The sequence below is a fragment of the Chlamydotis macqueenii genome, chromosome 3 (genome assembly GCF_036417535.1).
Source record: "Chlamydotis macqueenii isolate bChlMac1 chromosome 3, bChlMac1.mat, whole genome shotgun sequence".
NCBI classification, from domain to species: domain Eukaryota; kingdom Metazoa; phylum Chordata; class Aves; order Otidiformes; family Otididae; genus Chlamydotis; species Chlamydotis macqueenii.
The window spans coordinates 73,386,014-73,407,238 of record NC_141558.1 but is presented as its reverse complement, the minus strand read 5'-3'; the positions used below and the strand labels follow the sequence as shown (position 1 = coordinate 73,407,238).

Genomic DNA, 21,225 nt, shown 5'->3' with positions numbered 1-21,225 from the left:
TTATTAATTGATAGTTAACTTACCTAACTTGATGATAAACTGTTACATAGCACCACTTCTTTAACAGTGTCATCCTTTGTCCTTTATAATTTGTACCTCGTATGAGTGTCTCATCGATCATTGGTGTTCCCCAAGCGTGGTGTCACTTCATACATTTCTGATCTTTTGTTATGTCTGTACCCTAATTTCACTATCCAGCTTAGCCCATTTTATTTCTTAAAGTTCACACATTTGCTTAGAAGCACATTTACATTTGGCTTGTTATTTTTATCTTCCTCTTGTACATGAGTGAGAGTCTTTGCTGATTCTTGTGTAAACTTGGCCAACTGATCTTGTTAATGGGTATTAGTTATTAATTTGGTAGATACTCTAGTGCACCAGAAATGGGATAACTTCTTTGTAACTGTAGAAGCATACAAAACATTAGATTCCCCATGTACATCAGGACTGCTCTTATAGTTGAATACATTTGTTTCCAAGATTGTGGTTGAAGACTGAAGGAAATTTTGTCTGAAATACCTAAATTGAACTAAGTGAAATATTCCTCTTTTATCTCATGCGCTGGGGAAAGCTGGATATGTTAATAAGTGGGTACATTATTACTCTGAAGTACTTGAAATTATAGAGAATGCTGGACAGTTGCACTGGTAAATTTGTATATATGTATCAACTATGAGCTGCTCGTTATTGCGCTATAAAGGAAATCATTTATGCAAGAAGTATGTGATCTTGTTTCTCCTCACATCTCCCTTTCTTCCCCTTTATCACCACAGACACCATTACTTTTTATCTTGGTCTTTTAATAAAGATAAGCTGGATAACCTCGTACTGATGGGCAATTACCAAACAGCTCTATCTTCACAAGAACTGGACCTAAAGGTCAGGCTGGGAATTAAGCCACAAGAGATGTTACTGTCAAGGGAAAAATGACTTGTCTTTCATTCGTACAGTCATCATAAAATGTGACCTAAATATATATACTTCTGTATTGTAAATTGTGATAAAATTCACCTCTAAATTTTATGAGTTAGGCTTTCTTACAGCTTCTTATCAGCCAATACCAGCAATAGCAAATAGGTATCACCTCATTTTCCAGGATGTGAAATAAAAAAATGTCCACAAAATTCCAGGGAGAATGTCAGCAATACTGCGTGCTACAGCCATGATACTGCACTGGGCCTGGAGAACATGTGCGGGCACTCTGTGAATGAATCGCTGCATTCCTGTAGCCTGCGGATGTTTGCTTCATCTTGGGATGGCCCAGGCTGTAAGAAATGGCAGGATGTCCAAGGTGTGTTTGGCAAAGAGGTACCAAAGCCATTCATTGCAGCACTAAGGAAGATACCTGTTTTTGTCTTGATGCTTTTTCAGAATGTGATTGAAATATTAAACTGCTGTAGATGGGGGCTTACATATTTTTCAGAGATTACGTAGCAGTAACTAAGCGTGGATCTCAGGCCCTGTACGATGGGGCTGTGGAAAGGAGAGTATGTAGAGCAAAAATCAATAATGATGAGGATATGATAAGAACACGAGCAGTGCCTTTAGTGGAATTAGCAGTGGTGATTGCTAACTCTTGTGATGGGAGCTGGCAGTAAGTGGAGCCGTAGGATCAACTGCTTCTATCATAGTTGCAGAACAAACCCCACATGGCTCAAGAGTACTTGCGAATATATTGTTTAAAAGGGCTCTTAAAAAAAACAAACAAACAAACCCTTAGCTGTCCAGAGTTGTCCTTTGACATACACAAAAAAAAAAGTAGAATCCTTCACCTTGACCATCAGTTTTGCCAAGCGCCTATTCATTTTGGGGGCAGCTTCAGAATTTGCCCTTTGGAAAGTGATTTTTTTTTTTTTTGGCCATTTGATAAACTAGGAAGAAGACTATTCTATTACGTATCCCTTCTTGGCTGTGTCTTACATTCTCTTTGTCCAGTCAGGTGCTGTGCTGAAGGAATCACACAGGTCTGAAATGAGGAGGGAGAAGTTTTATTCATTTTCCTTCTGTACATAACCATTGTGACTTCTGCTGTTACTCTACCATTTTAGATCTCTAAAGCAACATAAAGGTGATGGATGTAAAGAAGAGCTAATACAAAAGCACAGGCACAGGTGTAAGTAGCACATCTTTTGCTTTGCAAACATTCATAGGTAAAACGTAGCAGCAAGTGGAAGCTGAAGCTGCAGAAGGGCAAGACGGGGCCTGCTGAGGATCCTGCATTTTCAGCAGTTAGGTGTGCAACCCCTCATTTGCCTGCACTTGATTCAGCGGGACAATGGGTGAGCGCGTTCGTTACAGCCACGTTACCGCAGGTTTAACCTCAGACTCTCAGGAGGTCACCCCGGGGGAGACGAGGTCCTTACCTGGTGGCAATTGCTCCTCTCAAGCGGAGATGTGAGCTTCTCGGTGGGGCAGGAGGGAGAGCAGCGAGATGGACGTTTAGGATCTGTGGCATCCTTACCTTTGGGGGTGGGGGGGAATCACCCCTTTTCTGCACCGTGGTCAGACCGCTGAGCTACTCTTGTTGCTTCAGCGATCCTCTGCTAGAGCAAACCGCCATTAATAAGCACAAATAAGGGGCAGGACCTTCCCTCTCCCCCCTCCAGGGCGGGAAGAGCTCCTCTGCCAGGAGGGGGCCTGAAACAGAGCCAGCCCCTTGCCCGGTGCGGGCGGCCTGGGGTCTTGCCTCCGGGGCGGGATGGGGATGAGAGCTGCCCGCCTCCTCCCCGCCCCCCTGGCCGTGGCGGCGGGGCCGGCCGGGTCCCTCCCCCGCCACATCGCCCTCCCGCCGGCGCTGCTGACGTGTCTCCTCCCTCCCCGCCGCCGGCGCCCGCTAACATGGCTGCAGCCCCGCCGCTGCTGCCGCCGCCGGACCCCCGGCTGCTCCTCGCCCTCCTGCTGCTCCTGCCCTCGCCGCCCTCCTTCCTCCGCGCCGCCGGGACCGACCTGGGCCGCCGCTTCGCCGACCGCAAGCGCTGCGCCGACCCCGAGTGCAGCAGTGAGTGGGGGCGCGGCGGGGGAGGGGGAGAGGTGGCGGGGGACGCCGGCCCGGGGGCGGCCGGCGGGGGAGCGGGAGGTCCCTGCCCGGTCCCCGCCATTCGGCACGGCCGGGAAGCCGCCGCCGCCGGGAAGTTGTTACGGGAAAAGATGCAAACGCCGCACGCCTCGCCGAGGCATTTCCCAGAGCTCCCCCCCACGCTGCTTTGGCACGGAAATTGGGGAGAATCGGGAAAATGGAAACGCGGCGCCGGCGCGCGGCGTGCCTCTGCTCTCGACCAAGTTTTCAGATCCCCGCAGCTCCTCAGGTTTTTTTTTTTGCCTCTGCAAAATCCTCTTGGAACAAACCCGCTCTCTGGGTGTTGCGTATGCGTTGAGTAATTTGGGGGCTCATCTGGAGGACACAGACGTTATTTTTCAGCCCATCTAATTTAGTATTAATAATTAGCTTTATAGTGCACTTCTGAAATGTAATTATTAAGCTTGTCTTGATCAGCGACTTGACTTTATTTTTTTTTTTAATAATTCCTTATTTTAGCTGTGCTTTCAGTTACATTCTTATCTCTTGACCCCGTCTGGAAAATAGGATCCCGTGCGTGCGGGGAGGTCTTGTTTTCTGCCAGTTAGTAAAGGCTCCTTTCATGAAACTGTTTTATTATTATTTTTAAGTTAATACTCTGTTTTTTGTTTTCTTTGGACAGTGTTAATGTGCCGAGGGAAGGCAATGCAGGATTTTAAAGGTCCAGACTGTCGCTTTGTAAGTTTTAAGAAGGGAGAAGCGGTGTACGTGTATTACAAATTAACAGGAGAATCAACCGAGCTCTGGGCTGGAAGTGTAAGTACTGTAAAGCATTTGTTCTGTTTGCTCTTCTTGGCGCTTTCTGTTGGTAATCCTTTTTTTTTTTTTTTTCTTTCTGTTGCCTCGTAGGAGAGCATTCAGGGTTTTGAGCAGAGCTAAATAACATAATGAGTGCCATTTTGTCTCCAGATCAGTGGGAAGTCGGATGCGGCTTGAGCAAACCTAGGGCATTAAGTGCTGTAAAAAATGGGCAATGCTAATGTGCGCTAAAAATTATTAGAAAACTGTCTTTGTGTTGAAAACCTCCCAGTGCAGCCCTGAAAGTGGTGGCCTATGACCTTGCCTGGAAGCTGAGCCTCCCTTCCCGTCTAGGGAGGCTTAAGCCTGTGCTTGTGTTTACCCCTGATGTGGTCTTGTCCTGTGCTCTCTGTAATCCTGCTAAAAATCGTTCCATGTACATGTTTTAATTGCATTTTTCTTCCTGATATTTAGCTGCCATCTTCCCCTTTTTATCTAAGCTGCATGCAGAATTGGAGGAAAAAAAAATAGTAAAAACTAAAAAGAATTTAGGTAAATTTGATTTTTAAAAGGTCGATGTCTCTTTCAGCTTTAGTAACACATTGTAGCAGCTTGCAGAGTAGTGGCCTTGCCTGAGTCATTGTCTTCTTTGGGCAATCTGAGAGGGTGCTGTTAATGGAAAAGGAGGTTCCCCGTACTTGCAGTTATTTCATAGAAAACTTCTCTCAATTTTCATGGTGATCACCTTATTTGCCTGACAGAAGCAGAACTGAGATACCCTGGAGGAATAGCAGTTTCTGTGAGCTTCCCTTGGAAATGCTGGCAGCCTGGAGGTTGCTTAGACCTAGTCCTACGTACCTTTTTGTTTCCAAATTGTTTACTTCAACCTCCTTTCTTACGCTGGTCTGCTACAAGGGATAGACAGTTGCCTGCAGCAGTGGTCTAGGCTGCTGGAAGCCACACCTGAGTGTTGACTGTAGGACTAGTGGTTTAGTGAAAAGCAGGATGTATCACTTTCTCTAACCTGTTCAGGCTGGGTGTGGACAGCCAAGCTCTCAGCAGGAGCTGAATCCAATTAGAATGATACAGAAGAGAGCAGAAAACTGCAGCACGTGGTTATAGAAGAGTTTATAATTGTATCATGCTGGTAATTCCCTTCTGAACACGTACTGTACCATAAATAATCTGGTTAATTAGCCGGTACAGGTTTCCAGGGCTTCCAGTTCTTGAGATGCAGAGTAGCAGCATGAGTCCAATTTTGCCTCTCCTGACAAGGTGTAATGCAGGCTGCAAGATCAGACAGCAGGTTTAAGGTGATTGCTGAGATAATATTCAGTTTAACTATTCACTTATAGGAAGCTCGTGCAACAGTTAGGTGTGTCTCCAAGTTAAAAGGATGTTTGCTTTGAATTTCACAAGTAAAAGCTGAAGTTGGCAGACCTAAACGAATTGCAAAGCTCAATTTTATTTGTTGTCATTTTTAAATTGTGTTACACTATTTTCTGTGTTCCTTTTAGGGCAACGATGACAGACTAATTCCTTTCAGTTGCTGGCTAGAATCCTTATTTTTTTTCCCTGGTTTGATTGACTGCTTGAGTTTTCAAACACTGCAAGGGGGTCAGAGGTGCAAGGGGGTCAGAGGCAAGTAGGGCACTGACATGTGTGACCCTGGCCTTGACTTGCAGATGGTGCTGGGGGGGGTCTCTCGTGCAACATGACTTCCCATGCCAGATTCAGCTGGGCAGCTTGATTTATGCAGACCAGCCGTGCCTGCTGTGTGCAGTCTTGGAGCTAGGGGAAGGCTGTTGCTTGCTAATTAAAAACAGACTACTTAGTGAGGTCTGCGTTCAGACTAATTCCAGTGGGAGGTATGTTACCTTCTGCCACAGCCCTTTTGGGATCTCATTGCATGACTTGGTGTGCTCTTGTGTGCTATGCATCTACCCTACTGCCTTTCTCCATTTCCGAGAATTTTGGGGGAATATATTTATTAGGGCATAATGGAAACTGTGAAATCAAAGGATAACTGGTATTGTCATCTTCAGATAGGGACAGAGGTTTGGGGAATGTGTGTATGAGAAGCTTCAACTACTGCAACCTGGGGCTTGTTTTAAACAAGCTTTAAACACAGGCTGTAATCCTGAAATTGATTTTGAGGAGCAATGAGAAATACAATAGCACTTCTGACCTGAAAAAAAGATGATCTGGTAAGAAAGGAACCTTTCACTAAGGCTGAAAAATCTATAGCAGTTGGGTCTGGGCTTTATTTGCCTTTGCTTTTCTAATTCACTCCGCCCTTTTCAAGCCTTTGTTGATTTTTTTTTTTTTTTTTTTTCCCCCTGTGCCAGCAAACATGCTGTATTTCAACAAAACAGATCCTTTATTTTATCATCTCAATCTTGTATACTTTATGGCTTGCAGAACTTCTGAGTTCACTGAGTATTTTGCATATGAAAAAATTCAGCTGTAATAGATCTTGTATATATTATATGGCATGCGCTTTCTAGCAGTGCTGTCTAAACCTCATTAATACAGCAAAGGCAAATGTTTTGATAATATTCTATAACCATTATTTAATAGTGATTTTATGTTATGAATTTCACGCACACATCAGTTCTAGGAAAATACTTGGTTTTTTTTCCCCAAAGCCGAAAGGTGGAGCACATCTGGTGCTCTCATTGCCCAATCCACAATGTCCTGCTCTAAAGCTAGTCTCTTCTTCAGCATCCGCCTCACATCGTTTACACCATCAAGCTGTGTCATGTAGACTTTCCTGCTATGCATTTCTTCTGCACTCTGCCTCCCGCTTTACTAGGGTCCAAAACTACTTCAGATAATTCCAAGTAAAAGCTGCTACTTTTTAATAAAACATTTCGGCAAAGGCACTTTAAATCACTGCTGCAGAAGATCTTATGGCAAAGGGCTGAACTTTATTCCTTTGATTAAAAGTTGAGAAAACTATTTTTAGCTTCGTGTTACAAGAAATGGTCTTGGCTGCTGGTCATGGGAGGTTGGTTGGTTTGTTTGTTTTCAAATCTTACATACACAGGGTAGTAAAAAAGAAGACAGGAGGGGTAAATTTAAAGTAAGACAGGAAGACAAAATATGTCTGGAGGACCCAGAGGATCAGGGAATTTTGTCATATTGTTTCTGTGTTTTCTTAACAATGTCAGCTTTCAGAAAGGGCAGACAAAACCCACTCCCTTCTTTGACTGATGTTCTGCAGTTTTAGGTACCTGTGATGCCTATGTTTTAGGGATGTGGGCTTGAAGATAAAAAACATTTTAATATCTTGTTTCCCAGCTGTCTGTTTTCTGTCACTGAGGTAGGTAGTGTGAGAAGCTGGTTTCTTGGTTGATGGTGGTTGGTGAATCTGCCACAGCCGGCTGCCACACATGGGCAATGATGAGGACAGATGCTGTACACACAGCTACGTGTTTCCTCCACTCATGGCATTTTTAGCTGGGAAGGGAGTGGAACTGAAGGACGCGCTTTTTTTCTCCCTTATTTACTTGGCATTCATAATGCTTTTCCTCTATCGTGTCTGTAGAGAATGAAGAATGTTTCCTTTATTTGCACAATGAGGCATTTTTTCCCCATACAAGAGAGGACTTGTAGGGAGAGGAGCAGATTAAATTTTGGGCATGCAGATCCCATATGGCTCATAAACCACGTAAGTGGCAAACTGGGTCACTGCAGAGGACTTGTATGGTCAGCAGCTTGGATTACACAAAATGAGTTTCAAATTGTGGTGGCTAATTATAACGGTAGTCACAGAGATTAGTCTGTAAGGAGGCTACTTTGAAGCTTTGGCTTTTGTTTTCAGAAAGATCATTTAAAGCTGGAATAGAAGTTTATAGAGAGAAATGTGCCAATTTAGAATAAAACTGTAGTATATCGCATCAGGACAAGCTTTTGATTTGACTTATCTAGGTTGATTTCCCATTCGCAATAACGAGTTTGCTCCACCAAATGTGCATACGTGATCTCTTTTCCAGACTAGAGTATCTCTATGTGTCTGTGTGTTTACAAAATAGGTGTGTGTCTGTTAATAGATTGGTTTGTTGTTTGGTTTTTTTTTTTTTTTTTTCCTCCTTAACAAACTTAAGAGATCTCAACTATGGAAGGTAGGATTTGAATGAGAAAGAGTTAACAAGGGAAATTCCATAACATATCAGTGCTTACTTACACAACAAAAAGTATTAGTACATATTTACTGGATAGAATTTTCCCCTTTTTTTATGCCATTGTAAATCCAACCCAGGTTAACCTATTTGAGTCATATCAGGGTAAGAATGCATGTATCTACATATCCCTAATTGTTTTGACAGAACTGGTTTCCTTTTTAATTTGATTTTTAACTGAGTGCTCTTCCCAAATAAACTCTTCAAGAAAATTGGCAATTGTCATCGTCCTCCTATCACAAAATATTGAGGAAATGACCAAGGTATTTTGTTTGGGTTTTTGTTTTTGTTTTTTTTAACCTCCAGATATTTTGGTTTTCTAGGAACTCTGTCTTTCTAGGTGTGTCCACCAGGCTCTAATTGCCTGGATTATCTAATCTGTGCAGTGATAGCATGCTATTAATATTGGCTTCTTGACAGCAGCTTTCAGAACTCTCAAGTGAGAGCATTACTGTGTAGATTTTATCTGGTGAGTGATAAGATTCTTGTCTTCCACTATTTGCCTTGGCTTAGCACATTGACTTGTTTGAAAATAGCCATCTGCAACTGATTTTTGCTTGTATTAGTCACTGAAGAGCAGGAACGCATTGGCAGAGGGGCTATATTTTGCACACGTGTTTTAAAATAGATTATTACCTCGAGTACAATTTTGCATTTTCCTAAAATCTGCTTTAAGATTTTTTTTTTTTCCTTAAGCTACAAAGTGAGTGTATTTCAGGCTGTAATATTGTGCATGGATGTAAATCTTATTAGTCAAAGATACTCTTCTGCATACTACTTGAGAAAAAATACTTGAGGCGTATGTGGTGCCATTGAGAGCACACAATAGCAGTTAAAGCACGTAAGCCAGAATACTTGGGCTTCACTTCCAGCTCTCCTAATAATTTGTTATAAGTCAGGCTTTAAAACATAAACAGTAAAACTTACTGACTTCACAAAGGTGTTGTGAAATCTAAGTATAAAACCTCAGTGAAAACTGTTGCATAAACAAGGCATTGCTAATCTTTTTCTCTTATTCACTGTGTTAAACTTCATCTAGAAATGCTTGAGAGTGAGTTTGACGTGTTTGTTACTAGTGTCTGTAATTAGGATTTTAATGTAGTCACATGATTTCAGAACTTCTTTACTGTTTTTTGTTTGCTTCTGTTTGTTTTCCGGCAGGTTGGAAGTGATTTTGGATATTTTCCAAAGGATCTACTTGAAATAAATTATAATTATTCCAATGAGGAGCTAGAGTTACCAACAGATGTAAGTCTTATTTGTTATTTTTTAATTGGGCTGCTTACTGTTTCTTACCTTGGCATTCAATAAAATCCCTGAGGAGGAGAATGGGAATATCACTGATCCTGAGTTACCTTGTGTTAGTAAGCAGCTACATGTGTGCAGAGATGCACATATGTGTCGAGAGGTGGAATCTTTGTGCAGATATGTGTGTGGGTAGGTGTGCAAGCATCAGCGCAGAACATGGGCATTGATCTTTCTTTTCCTCCATATTCTGTTTTTCTTAAAAAAAACCAAAACAAAAACACCAACCCAAAAACAAACAAAAAAACCCCAAGTGTTTGGATTCACCTCTAGAAATGCCCCTACCTGCCCCTCACACATAGGCTCTTTGGTATGTACTCAGAATTCTTTCTTTTCCCAAACTTCAGAAGTTTAAAGTATTATCAGAAACAAACAAAACCTGATACACTGTTAGCCCTTTGATTCTAGAATTGATCCTTCAAGCCTTAACATACATAAATGGTTTTCTTGCACTAATAGCTAGTAGCTCCAGAGCTGTGAGAGTAAGGCCTGTTTGTGGCTGCAGCTTCAAACCCTTAAGAAGTCTTATTCAGTGGCTCGCACTGCTGTTTATTTTTCAGAAACTGTGTGACAGGTAGCTCCTGCTTGGAGAACTTGGTCATTTAAGGAGAGACTAGCTAGAAGAGACTGGGACGAACAAGCTTAGTGACACTTGTTTTCTCCTCCTCGCTGGCATTCAGCAATGGACTTGTTCTTAATTCAGAATGTATGTGATGAGCAAATTGTAATACTGTCAACTCCATTGCTGACTTCCAGTTTGTTTCTTGCTAGCAGGTCTTCAACAGGGCTAACCCATGAACTTTTTATTCAGTTTTTTAAGAATCCTTGGGCAAAACTTCCGCTGATTTCAAAGACAGTTTTGGTTAAGGACTCAAAGAGTTCATTCTGCACAAATAATATAATTTACTTTGCTGCTGCATGTCTATCTAACCAACCAAATGGATCTGGTCTTATCACTGTAATAAAGAAAATAATATTTGTGACTACATATTGTTTTTCATTTCAGGAAACAGACTTTATTTGTTTTGATGGTGGAAGGGATGATTTTGATAATTATAACGTGGATGAGCTTTTGAAGTCATCGCAAGAGATGATAGCAAATGAAGGGGAAACTGAATCAAGGGATCCAGGGACAAAACCAGCTGAAGAAATTGAAAGGGATGAGGAGATTGAACAGGTTGATACAGAAAAGTCCCTTGATGCTTTGGAGACAGACAATCTTGAGCTAAGCACAGAAGACGACCAAGAAGCCCTCGCCATGACAGAGGAAGTAGACAGTTCTGTTACAGAAGGAACTGAAAATACTGGAGAAGACTCCAGTGTCAACAGTCACAAAGAAAACTCTCAGGGACATCAAATTGCACATGAGCACTTGAAAGGAATGCTACATGGGAAACTAAAAGGGCTAGAAAGTGAAAATACCAAAAACAATAGTATTCCTCAGGGTGAAACCAGTCAACTTGACAAAGAGAGCGAAGAAGTCAATGCCTATACACTTCTAAATAGAGAGCTCTCTGTGAACTTGAAAACAAAATTTGGCTCAACTGCTGATGCTGTTGTATCAGATGATGAGGTGACTCGCCTTGTTACATCGCTGGAAGATGAAGATTTGAGCATTAATACTCATGATGCAGAGGAGGAGCCGGACTTTGCCAATGAGTCTGAAGAAATCCCTTTGCTGTCTTTTATGGCGGAGGAAGAAATTACATCCCCAGCGAATTTAGACAATGATGAAAACAATGACATTGAGTCACAAAACCATGAACTTTATGAAGATGCAAAAGGTGCTGCAGAGCTAAATAACCAAAGAGACAATGAGGAAGAACACGATTCAGATGCATTAATTCTTAAGGATGCCTTCAGTAAGAGCAAGAAGACGAGTGACAGTGTAAATGTAGACAGGTTCGAATCTCAGCAAACAAAAGAGAAACAGGATGAGGTGATACTAATTAGTAAAAGAGAAGCACCAGCAACAACTCAACCTGAGGATCTCTCCAAAGAACTTCTTAGAAAGGAATCTGTAGGTGGAGGTGATCTGAGTTCAAAAGAAAAAACAAACGAAACTGAACAGTTTGAAGAGCAACTCACAGTTGATAGAACTGAGTCACATACTGAAGAGCTGAGGAGTACAGCTGTGCCTGATCCTGATGTTTTGCCTAGTCCAGGAGATCTGGAGTCCAAATCATTGGTTAAAAGCAAGCAAGATACTTTAAAACCACCTGTTGCTGATATCAACAAAAGTCCAGAAAGAGTGCCGCTTGCTCAGCTAGAGAAAGATGAGAAAACGTTTGAGGATGACACCCTGGAAGAGGTCTGGGAAAGTGATTTAAAGCTCAGAAAGTTATGGGAGAAAACAAAGGAGAAAGGAAGAGCTGAAGACAAGCCTTCTGTTGATGTTCCAGACAAACTAGTGCAAGAGGTAAAAACTGCATCTCAGAGTGACTTAAGAGATACTGACCTCTTAAAAGAGAAGGTGGAGCATGGAATGTCTGTTGTGGAGAAAGAGCTTCTAAGACATAAAGATGATGTGAAACAAACAGGGGAGACAGATAATGAAAATCAAAAAAACACGTCTCTTAATGAAGAACCTGAAACAAAAAGGGGAAATATGAAAGAAACCCCTACAGGAGAGGGAGACCCACGCCATAGAGGAGCTGTCAAGCAACCTAGCCCATGGGAAAATGAGAGTGAGTATTCAGAGGCAGATGTGAAAGAAGAGCTTTCAAGAAATCTTGGCAAGATGACAGTGTTTGAAGAAAGCATTGAGAAAAGTTCCCCCGAAGGAAAATCAAAAAGCACTACACAGACTCAGCAAGGAACTGCTCGTACTGAGGATGTAGATTCAGACAGTCTTGGCACAAATTTATCTAAAGAAAAAACACGAAGACCAGAATTGCAATCTGAAGAGCCAAATGCTGAAGACGACCTTGACCTGAAACAAGTAGAGGAAGAGCTACTGGAAGATGAGAATGCTGCAAGTGCAAAGCAGTCACAAGCAAAGGCTGCAAATGTACAGGGTGGTACACTAAATCGTATCATTAAAAGTACAAACCCTGAATTAGAAATACTACGTGAAGCTGTTTTGGAAACTGCAAATCCTGCTTATGAAACAGGAAAAGAAACAAACTCAGTTTCTGAGGAGGCTAAAAGAACAATCAGCATACAAGATAAAAGTGAGACTGGATACAAAGAGGTTGACGTACCACTGAGCGAAGATGCTAAAATGGATGAGATGGAACGTGTCATGGAAGATGACAAGGAGTCTTCTGAAGCTGAGGAACCATCAGCTGTGGAAGAACGTGATTTCCAACCTCCTGACACAGAAGACAACAATGACTTTAACCAAGGGAAAGATCATGTCCCAGAGGGCATTTCACATAAAGACTCAAAAGAGGTGCAAAATTTAGAGTATACAAGAAATGACCACCAGCAATCTGCACACTTCCCCAGCCCTGCTGACAGCTCAGCAGACACAAATGACACTGTAACAGACTTCAGTGAGTCAGTGAAGCGGCTCACAATAATGCGAGATTTTCTTGATGAAAAGCGTGTAATACGTCTACAGAAGTACCTTGGGCTTCAACACATGGTTCGGATAGAAGCCATGTTTCACGACATGAAGGTAGAGATGGAGCTTGCTCGGAAGGGAAGCCATAATAACGAAGATAGAGAAAAAGCCTTGGACCAGATACTTGAGTTTTCAGAATCGAGCATTATGGATGTTGTGGGAAAAGTTCTGGATTCCAGAGTGGTGGAAAATAAAGAGGAGGTGGTAAAAGAGATGGATTTGTATGATGAGGAGAGTGCACTGATGGATGATATTCAAGAACTAATATATTCTTTAAGGAGTCAATATTCATCTGCTAGTGAGAGTGTCCCACTTGCATCTATTCCAGAACAGGAAGATGATCAGCTGCACGTTCAAGGTAGGATGTTAAACTAGTTAATAAATAGATGAAGCAGAAGTAAAACCCTATCGCAGACAACACTGTGTAACCCAGAGAAGCTTTAAGAAGAGGATGAGGGAGCAGAATTGAAAGAGGCTCTGTGGAATCTGCTGGGATTTTTCCTATTTTTAATGCATATTTTTGATGTTGTGATGAGTGTCCCAGGGACAAATCCTGAGAAAAAATGTTGAGCTCAGCATGTCTGTTCTTACGGGCCAGGTTCGGTGTAAGGTGAGTGGGATCCACTGTGGCTAGAAGGAGCCATTCAGGTCATGTCTATAACCTGTCCTCACAAGAAACAGGGATTCACATACACTAATGTGCTGAATTTTCTGGAGGGTTTAGAGTAGTCTTTTTTTTCTGAACTAGCTAGCACCTAATTGAGAGATCCAGTGATTAGTGCAAAGTTCAGACAATAAAACCATGCACCTAAAATCTCTGATGTCCCTATCATCGTATTTTTTTTCCACATTCATAAAAGAGTGCTTAAGTAGAAATACTGAACAAACATCTTTTGGTGGGAAGAATCAGCAGTAGATTCTGCTGCAAACTTGCCGGTTCTTCTAATTAATGTACAAGGTGGTAAGATATGCTCTTAGCAAGGCTTCTTTCACAGTAGTGCATGTTAAGTATGAGATTTCTGATAAAGTCACGAGCAATTAAAATATTTCACTATCTGGTCATTTGTTGATAACTTTGCATAAATTCCATATAAACATTTAATTAATGTTACTGAAAGTTAAATGAGAATATACTGGAAGCAATATGCAAGCTGAAGTGTTTTAAAAGTGTCAAGCAAGCTTTGTCAAATGCAGTATTTCACTGGAGACAGCTGTGGGTAAGAAATGCACGTTAGCTCAGTGCTTAATTCATGTCTCCCTGTCTGTTACAGATAATGCAAAAGAGGCTGAATATGACAAAGCTGCTTCCATCAGAAGCCTGAACTACATTGATGAGAGCTATCAGAAATTTCAGCATCTTGAAGATAAGAGGCCAGAACAACCTATTGAGAAGGAGGAGGAGAGGGCTGTTACCGAAGAGGTCAACTTCTCGGATAATAGAGAAGCCGAAGAAGGGTATGATAGTGAAAGAGGATTGCTGGTGGAAGATACTCCTTTTGGGTCAATTGATTCAGGACAGAGTGCCAGGGAAGATACTGCTGCAGGTAACTTTTTGAAATGGGGTTATTTTGCTCTTAAAGAGGAGCGTGGTTTACTGCTTTTTAGGCAAATGCCAAGGTTTTTCACTAATATTTTCATTGTATGTTGCTATAATCCTAATGGCGTTCACTAATCCATGACAGTCCCTCTAGTGGCAGTATTGTCTCCTTACCACTCATCTCAGCAGAGAAGTTTTTCTGCTGTCTTTTTGCACTAAAGAAATAAGAAAAGTTCTCATTTAAGTGTCATAGTCAGAGCTCTGTGCTCAGGCCGGTGACTGCATCTCAGGATGGTAGTGCATAAAAAGCAGAAATCAATGGAAATGCACTATCAGCCCAGGTTTCCTCAGCCTTGCAGGGGAACTGACAGTGTGACTGTGAGGCTATGGAATCATGCGTGCTCTCTTCTTGCTCTTTTTAACCTGTGACTCTGGGCTATATTACTGTCCAAAATACTTCTCCAGGAAAGATAGAGTGTAGCTTCCCTCAACCTATTCAATAATTTCTAGCTAACATGTTTGGAATAGGAGAAACGTTTGAGTCTGTTCTGCTGAGGCCTTCGCCCTCCGGAGCAAGTGTGCTGACTGGTCATTATGCCAACGAGGGATCCTATTGCTCTAATCTTCCCTAGCTCTGTTCTGGCATGAAACTACCTTGGACTCCATTCTCTGTACTAAGCTCAGCTTTGCTGTTCTGCATTCACCTCTGATTATGCTTAATAAAACAAGTTTCACTGAGCATTTAGACAAAATTCAGGCACATCTTGGTTAGCTTTTATATGCTTCTGAGGTAATGTACCATCCCCATAGCTAAGCACTTCTGAGCAGCTTCTAAGTACTGAGGAAAACTTTTGGTTGAACGTAAAGGTACCTAAAGAATTTTAAATAGCTGGTGGATTACTTATGTGGTTAAGCAGTCAGATGTTCAGTTGTATTTTAGACCATCTTCCATTCCTTCATGGTAACTTCAGGTTAACGGTGGTTAAATGCCATTTCCCAGGAATTCCTACAAGGACTGCTAGAAGTGCTGAGAAGAAGCAGGGCAAATGTTTGCAGAACGGCTGGTCACAGAAGCTGTTCCATAATGTAACATTAGGCTGGGCAGGTCCTCAGTTGAATCTGCTAACCTGAACTCATGGCAACAGTAGCCGCAAGAGGAGTAGGCAGGCTTCAGATCAGGGTAGAAGTAAAGATGGTTTAAAGCTTATGCCGTACTAACAGGGCTGTAAGCTTAAAAGATGTGAATTTATTGATTCAGAATCAATAGCACACAGTGTGTGCTTTTTTTTTTTTTGTTGGAGACTCGCTGTTGGAGGAGATGTAGGTGCTGTCTGAGGCAGGCTTGGCAAAGTGACTTGGTGTATCTGTGTCTCTCTCTGCGGTACCTCTTCTGAAGCAGCCTGTGGAACATCGCTGTCCTTTCTAACGACTTTTGCCTCTTTCTTCAGTGCCCTGGAGAACCGGGGACCGTAATATGAAATACTGCCGAAGATGCCGCAGAAACGAGGGGGGGAAGGGAAGGGAGCAGAGGCAGGTTCCCTGTTGCAGCCCTCCCCGGTCAGCCGGCCGCTCCATCAGTAACAGCTTTTTCCTTCTCCCTGCAGACCCCGACGAGGGCGCCGGGCGGCCCGCAGGAGGCGGGGTGGAGCCAGGCGCCGCCTCACGGGGAGCCCTCGGCGAAGCGGCCTCCGCGGCCCGGGAGCTCCTGCGACGGGTGAGTGGCGGAGATGGCGGCTGCGCATGCGGGCGGCGCGCGGCTATGACGCGCGCGCGGGGCGGTGGGAAGGGGGAAGGCGGGGGAGGGGGGGGTGTCACTCGGGGCTGACGTGTGACTGGAAGTTGGCTCGCGCCGCCATGGACCCCGCGGGCGACGGCGGCGGCGCGCGCTCCGTGGAGTCCCCGGCGCGGCGGCTGCTGCAGGTGCGCGAGGAGGCGGGGAGTGGGGCGGGGTGGGGAGCCGTTAACGGCCGGCGGCCCTGACAAGCGGCCGAGGGGCTCCCCCGGTTTGGACCGGGGGACTCAGCGTCCAAAGTGACACCCCCCCCCACCTCCCCGAGGGAGGCGGGCCGAGGCGGATGCTGCTCTGCGTCCCTGGGGGAGGGAGGGGGCAGTGTCACGCCCGCCGCCCACCTGCCCCGCTCCCGTCGTGAAGGGGCCGTTTTTCCTCACCCCCGATGTGGGGCGATCCCGCGGGAGCGGAGGCGTCTGCTGGCGTCAGCACGGGCAGGGATCGCTGTTTGGCCTCTCCCCGGTGCTTGCGGGGAGGAGGGTGCCTGCAAAAGCACCCACTCACCCCTCGGCTGCGCTTTGCGGGGGGAGCTATGCACCCTCCGTTTAATCTCATGCTCCTGCCAGTGGCAGGCAGGGCAGAGGCAGCAGTTTCTGTGTGGCTCTCACAGGTCGTTTCCCAAGCGCCATATCTCTGTCAGCCCTGTAAACTGTACCAGGTGTCCACACCTCTTTCGGGCAGTTGGTGCTCTCTAGTCTTCAGAGAGATGTATGATGAGACACATGACATATGAATGACCCTGTGACCAGGATGACAGCTGGGAGAAGAGCTGAGCTGTGTTTACTGCAGTGGTACAAACATCCAGATGTAAAGCTGTTTTTTTCTCTCTATTTTTCTGCCCTTATAGCTTTATTTGGAAACAGATCAAATAACTACTAGTGCTGTGTAATGCAAAGTGTGTGTATCAGCTTATTTTAGTGTAGCCGTTCTTTGCCAGCAGATTGTTACTGTCAGGTGTCTTCCGGATACTCAGACTTTTGAGTTGAAGAGCAACCATAGAGCTGCTTTGTGGTTTTCTCAATTTTTTTTTTTTTTTTTTTCTGGTTTGGCTCACAGAAAAACTGCAAGGCAGCTCTAGATGGTTCTCTGGTTTTATGAGAGGAATAGAAGCATTTGGCAGGCTACTTATTTTACCTGAGTATTTAATGAAAGCATATTTGTAGTTGTCAATGTTGTTGGTTTTCAGTTGGTTGCTACCCTGCCTGAGGAAATGCGTCCTGGGCCTGATTTCCATGGACTTCCATGGGAGCCTGTTATTATCACTGCCTTAGTGGGAATTGCCACGCTTGCTATAGTTTTCTGGAGAACCTGCCTTTCAGTGAGTATACTTCATGCTTGCAAGCCTGCTGGTATTTCGCTTACTGAGCAGTCTTTTGTATGGTTAAAATCTTTGAGCATTACTGGTAATATGTGTACATATCACCACAAAGCAATATGTAGTCTTTCGCATTTTTACTTTTTCCATTTAGAGCATTAATGTGAACTAAACACTAGGCTGAAGTAAGCTGTAATGTCCTTCAAGCTAAGAAATGTTTCCTTTAAGCTATTAATTTAAGATATCTTAGTAAGAGGCAGTTTTGAAAGCAAAGTAGGGGAGTATGATGTAAGTCAAGAAAGCCAAGGAAGGGGTCAGTATATTCTTGAAATGAGAAGCTTTCTGTGTGCTTAAGCCTGCTGCTGACTTTCTCCAAAACAAGCAGTTAATCCTCCCTGCTTCATATTGTTCAGCTGCTTGTAGGTGCTGCATTTAGGACCCTAAACACCTGATATTAGCTCTTACTGGAGAGCCCCTTCTTCACTCTGCATTTGTCATCCTCTTTCCTACACAGATAACTTTCTGTGTAAGAAAAATACCATCATTGGCTCTCAAGTATACCACTGCATCTCATTGCAATCAATAGATGAAAATCAAATAGGACAGTTTGTTTTACAGCCATCCAGTTCAGTGATGATATGCTCTGGAAACCTGTTGGATAATTTATCTTTGCTTGACAAACATAAATGAAAACTAAATATTATCAGTAACAATATTGGTAGTTTTTTCCTTGCTTAGTTTTGATATTGAATACACTAGGTCAGTTTCACATACAAAATAGTGTTAATAAAAAAGCATAAAAAGAAGGCCTCTGAAATTCTTCTTTAATGGTATTAATTTTAAAATGAGCCACTGTCATGTAAACATACATTGCTTTAAAAGGACCAGAACTCAGACGCAGGTGTTTTTTTGTGTTTGCAAGTTCATGACTGTAGTTTTATGCAAAATGGCTTCATGTTCTTTGTTGCAAATTAGATGTGGGCAGTTACTGCTATTTTTTAAGTGACTAAGTAAGCAGACGTTTACTAAGGCTCTAGGACAGGGTATTAACCTAGAAGCTTTTATTAGAAAATAGCGTAAGCTTGTTTGTAGTGTTATTCAACACTCTTGTTGGCAGCAATAGATGTGTTTTCCATATGCTTCTTTAATCTGCTTATAAGTGGTGACTCTTTTCTATAGGGAAAATCAATAAAATTTTTCACTTACTGCTTTTTATGGCTAATTTTTTTTTTTTTTTTTTTTTTTTTTACACTCTTCTCTAGGTAAAGAGTAGGATATATCAAGGTAAGTTTCTCTGTGCCTTTCAGTGTACTTGATGCTTAGGCATGTAAAAGTTTTGAAGATTGTTTCAGAGGACCAAGTATTCATCTTCGCTCCCTTTTAAGGAGAATGCTAAGTCTAAAGTTACAATGTAAGCTAGACTGGTAGGTGATACTTACTTGAATCTGAGGGTTTCAGTTTTGCTTTTGATAATGCTTTGATTAGGAGAAACAATGCAACTTGCACCTGCAAATTAAAGGGCAAAAAAAAGCTCTGTCTTGTTTGACATAAATGTAATCCATTGGTTTACTGGTACAATGGTAGAGGGGCAGGTTTTTTTTTGGTTTTCTGACTAGCAGTGGATCTGCTTTTGCTTGATGCTTCTGACAAAAAGCAGTAGCTAGTTCCTCTTGCCTTTTTGGATTGAGGGGTGCCTGACACTGCCTGCTGTGCTGTTGCAAAGAGACCTTCTAAATGTAGACCTAAATATGCAGAATTCCTCTGGCTAGCACGTTGCTTTTTACAAGAGCATTTCTCCAGCTTCCAGTATATAAAGATAAAAGCGTACTGAATGGAAAAGAAATAGAATTCAAAGCAGGATGATTGCTGAAATTCATAATTGAATACAAAACAAAAATGTGAGAGAATTGTCTTCATGTGAACTTTCTGCCTCTTTCTTCCTCACAAAGCATACTACTTGTCAGTCATTCCTTTAGTTTCATTGTAGTTATACTGCATTTTCCTCCTATACAATTAATGCAGAATTGGTGAGCTGAAGAAAACCCAGCTTAGATCTGTAAGGTGATTTCTATACTGCAAAACAATTGCTGTTATTGGAGGGGGGAAAAATTGGTATTGGTGGTGTAGAAATTACATAGCAGCCCAGCCTAAAAAAAATGAGGAACATAGGTCTAATCCTTCTCTGCCTCCCAAAATATTATTCTTTATGATACTGTATAGAAACTACTAAGGCTAAGTACAAATAGATATTCTCCAAGCATGATAAAGGTCATGTTGTTATTAAAATTTTTATCCAAAATAGAGGAATGTTAACAGTGTCAAAAGTGCTTTAAAAGATAGACCGTTTGCAGTCCCAAAGACAAAATCTATTATCAGCTCTTCATGACAGTAGTGAATTTGGATGACCAAGATAACGCAAGGATTCTTGCCCCCCTTAAAATGCTGAGAACTGTCTTGTACCTCAGCAGTTGCTTGTTGGTTCCCCTCTCCCCAGAGCAGGAAGGGCTGAGAATCCTGTGGCCCAGAAGCCCTCATGTGGGAGGGGAAGGAGGAGTAGCAGTTGCCATTGCACCCTGTGGGATGCAGTTGGAACAACCAGTGCTTCCTGTTTGTGCTGCAGGATTTGCTGTGAGGCAAATGGGGCTTGGGGTGTTCAAATACGGGGGTGGTTTAGGACTTGAAAAAGAATGACGGTTGGATGTTCTTTAAATTAATTTGCAATAAAATAATTTAAGTATGTTAATGAGTGCTGGTGGACGAGAAGCTCAACATGAGCCGGCAATGTGCTCTTGTGGCCCAGGAGGCCAACCGCATCCTGGGCTGCATCAAGAGGAGCGTGGCCAGCAGGTTGAGGGAGGTGATTCTCCCCCTCTACTCTGCCCTGGTGAGACCCCACCTGGAGTACTGTGTCCAGTTCTGGAGCCCCCAACACAAGAAGGACATGGACCAGTTGGAGAAGGTCCAGAGGGGGGCCATGAAGATGATCAGAGGGTTGGAGCACCTTTCCTATGAGGACAGGCTGTGAGAGAGTTGGTGCTGTTCACCCTGCAGAAGAGGAGGTTCCGGGGAGACCTGATAGTGGTCTTCCAGTACCTCAAGGGGGCCTACAGGAAAGATGGGGAGAGGCTGTTTAGTAGGGCCTGTTGCGATAGGACGAGGGGTAATGGTTTTAAAATAGAGGGAGATAGATTCAGATTGGATATTAGGAAAAAATTTTTTACAATCTAAGTTGTAGAACACTGGAACAGGTTGCCCAGAAAGGTGGTGGATGCCCCATCCCTGGGAACATTCAAGGCCAGGTTGGATGGGGCTCTGAGCAACCTGATCTGTTTGGAGATGTCCCTGCTCCTTGCAGGGGTTTGGACTAGATGGCCTTTGAAGGTCCCTTCCAACCCTAACCATTCTATGATTCTATGATTTTCGTTGAATCCTATGGGTTGATTGGTGGCTTGCTTAGGTTGAGAAAAAAATGCAAGCCTAAAGAACTGTTGCTCTGTCGCAGCCCTCTTGAGGTCTGTTAGAAAGCAGTGCAGTTCCCTGAGACTTACTGATGCTGTCTGCTAGCTGACAGTGTCTTTTCTGTTCCTAGTAGGTCTTCCAGAGTTTTTATCCTATTGTTTTTGCTGACCAAACATTCAGTTTCAGCATATCAGAAAGAGGTGGTTATTAGGGAAGGTGTTGCATCTGAGTGTCACAGGAGCAGTCTGAGACTT

The 21,225-nt window shown here is 43.1% G+C and overlaps 1 protein-coding gene across 6 annotated transcripts in view; it reads left to right on the top strand.

Moving 5' to 3' along the window:
- The first annotated feature begins 2,824 nt into the window (after positions 1–2,824).
- The window catches only part of MIA3 (MIA SH3 domain ER export factor 3), a 28,676-nt gene continuing 10,275 nt past the window's right edge, over positions 2,825–21,225 (top strand). For 5 of the 6 annotated variants that reach the window (XM_086745883.1, XM_086745884.1, XM_086745881.1 and 2 more), the window contains exons 1-8: positions 2,825–2,998; positions 3,699–3,832; positions 9,160–9,246; positions 10,310–13,229; positions 14,143–14,415; positions 16,013–16,122; positions 17,384–17,515; positions 18,775–18,796. In XM_086745883.1, the coding sequence (XP_086602009.1) occupies positions 2,839–2,998; positions 3,699–3,832; positions 9,160–9,246; positions 10,310–13,229; positions 14,143–14,415; positions 16,013–16,122; positions 17,384–17,515; positions 18,775–18,796 (3,838 nt within the window). In that variant the 5' untranslated portion in view covers positions 2,825–2,838. Of the gene's footprint in view, positions 2,999–3,698; positions 3,833–8,237; positions 8,262–9,159; positions 9,247–10,309; positions 13,230–14,142; positions 14,416–16,012; positions 16,123–17,383; positions 17,516–18,774; positions 18,797–21,225 lie in introns of those variants that run through there. The other variant, XM_086745885.1, reaches the window with a different exon arrangement.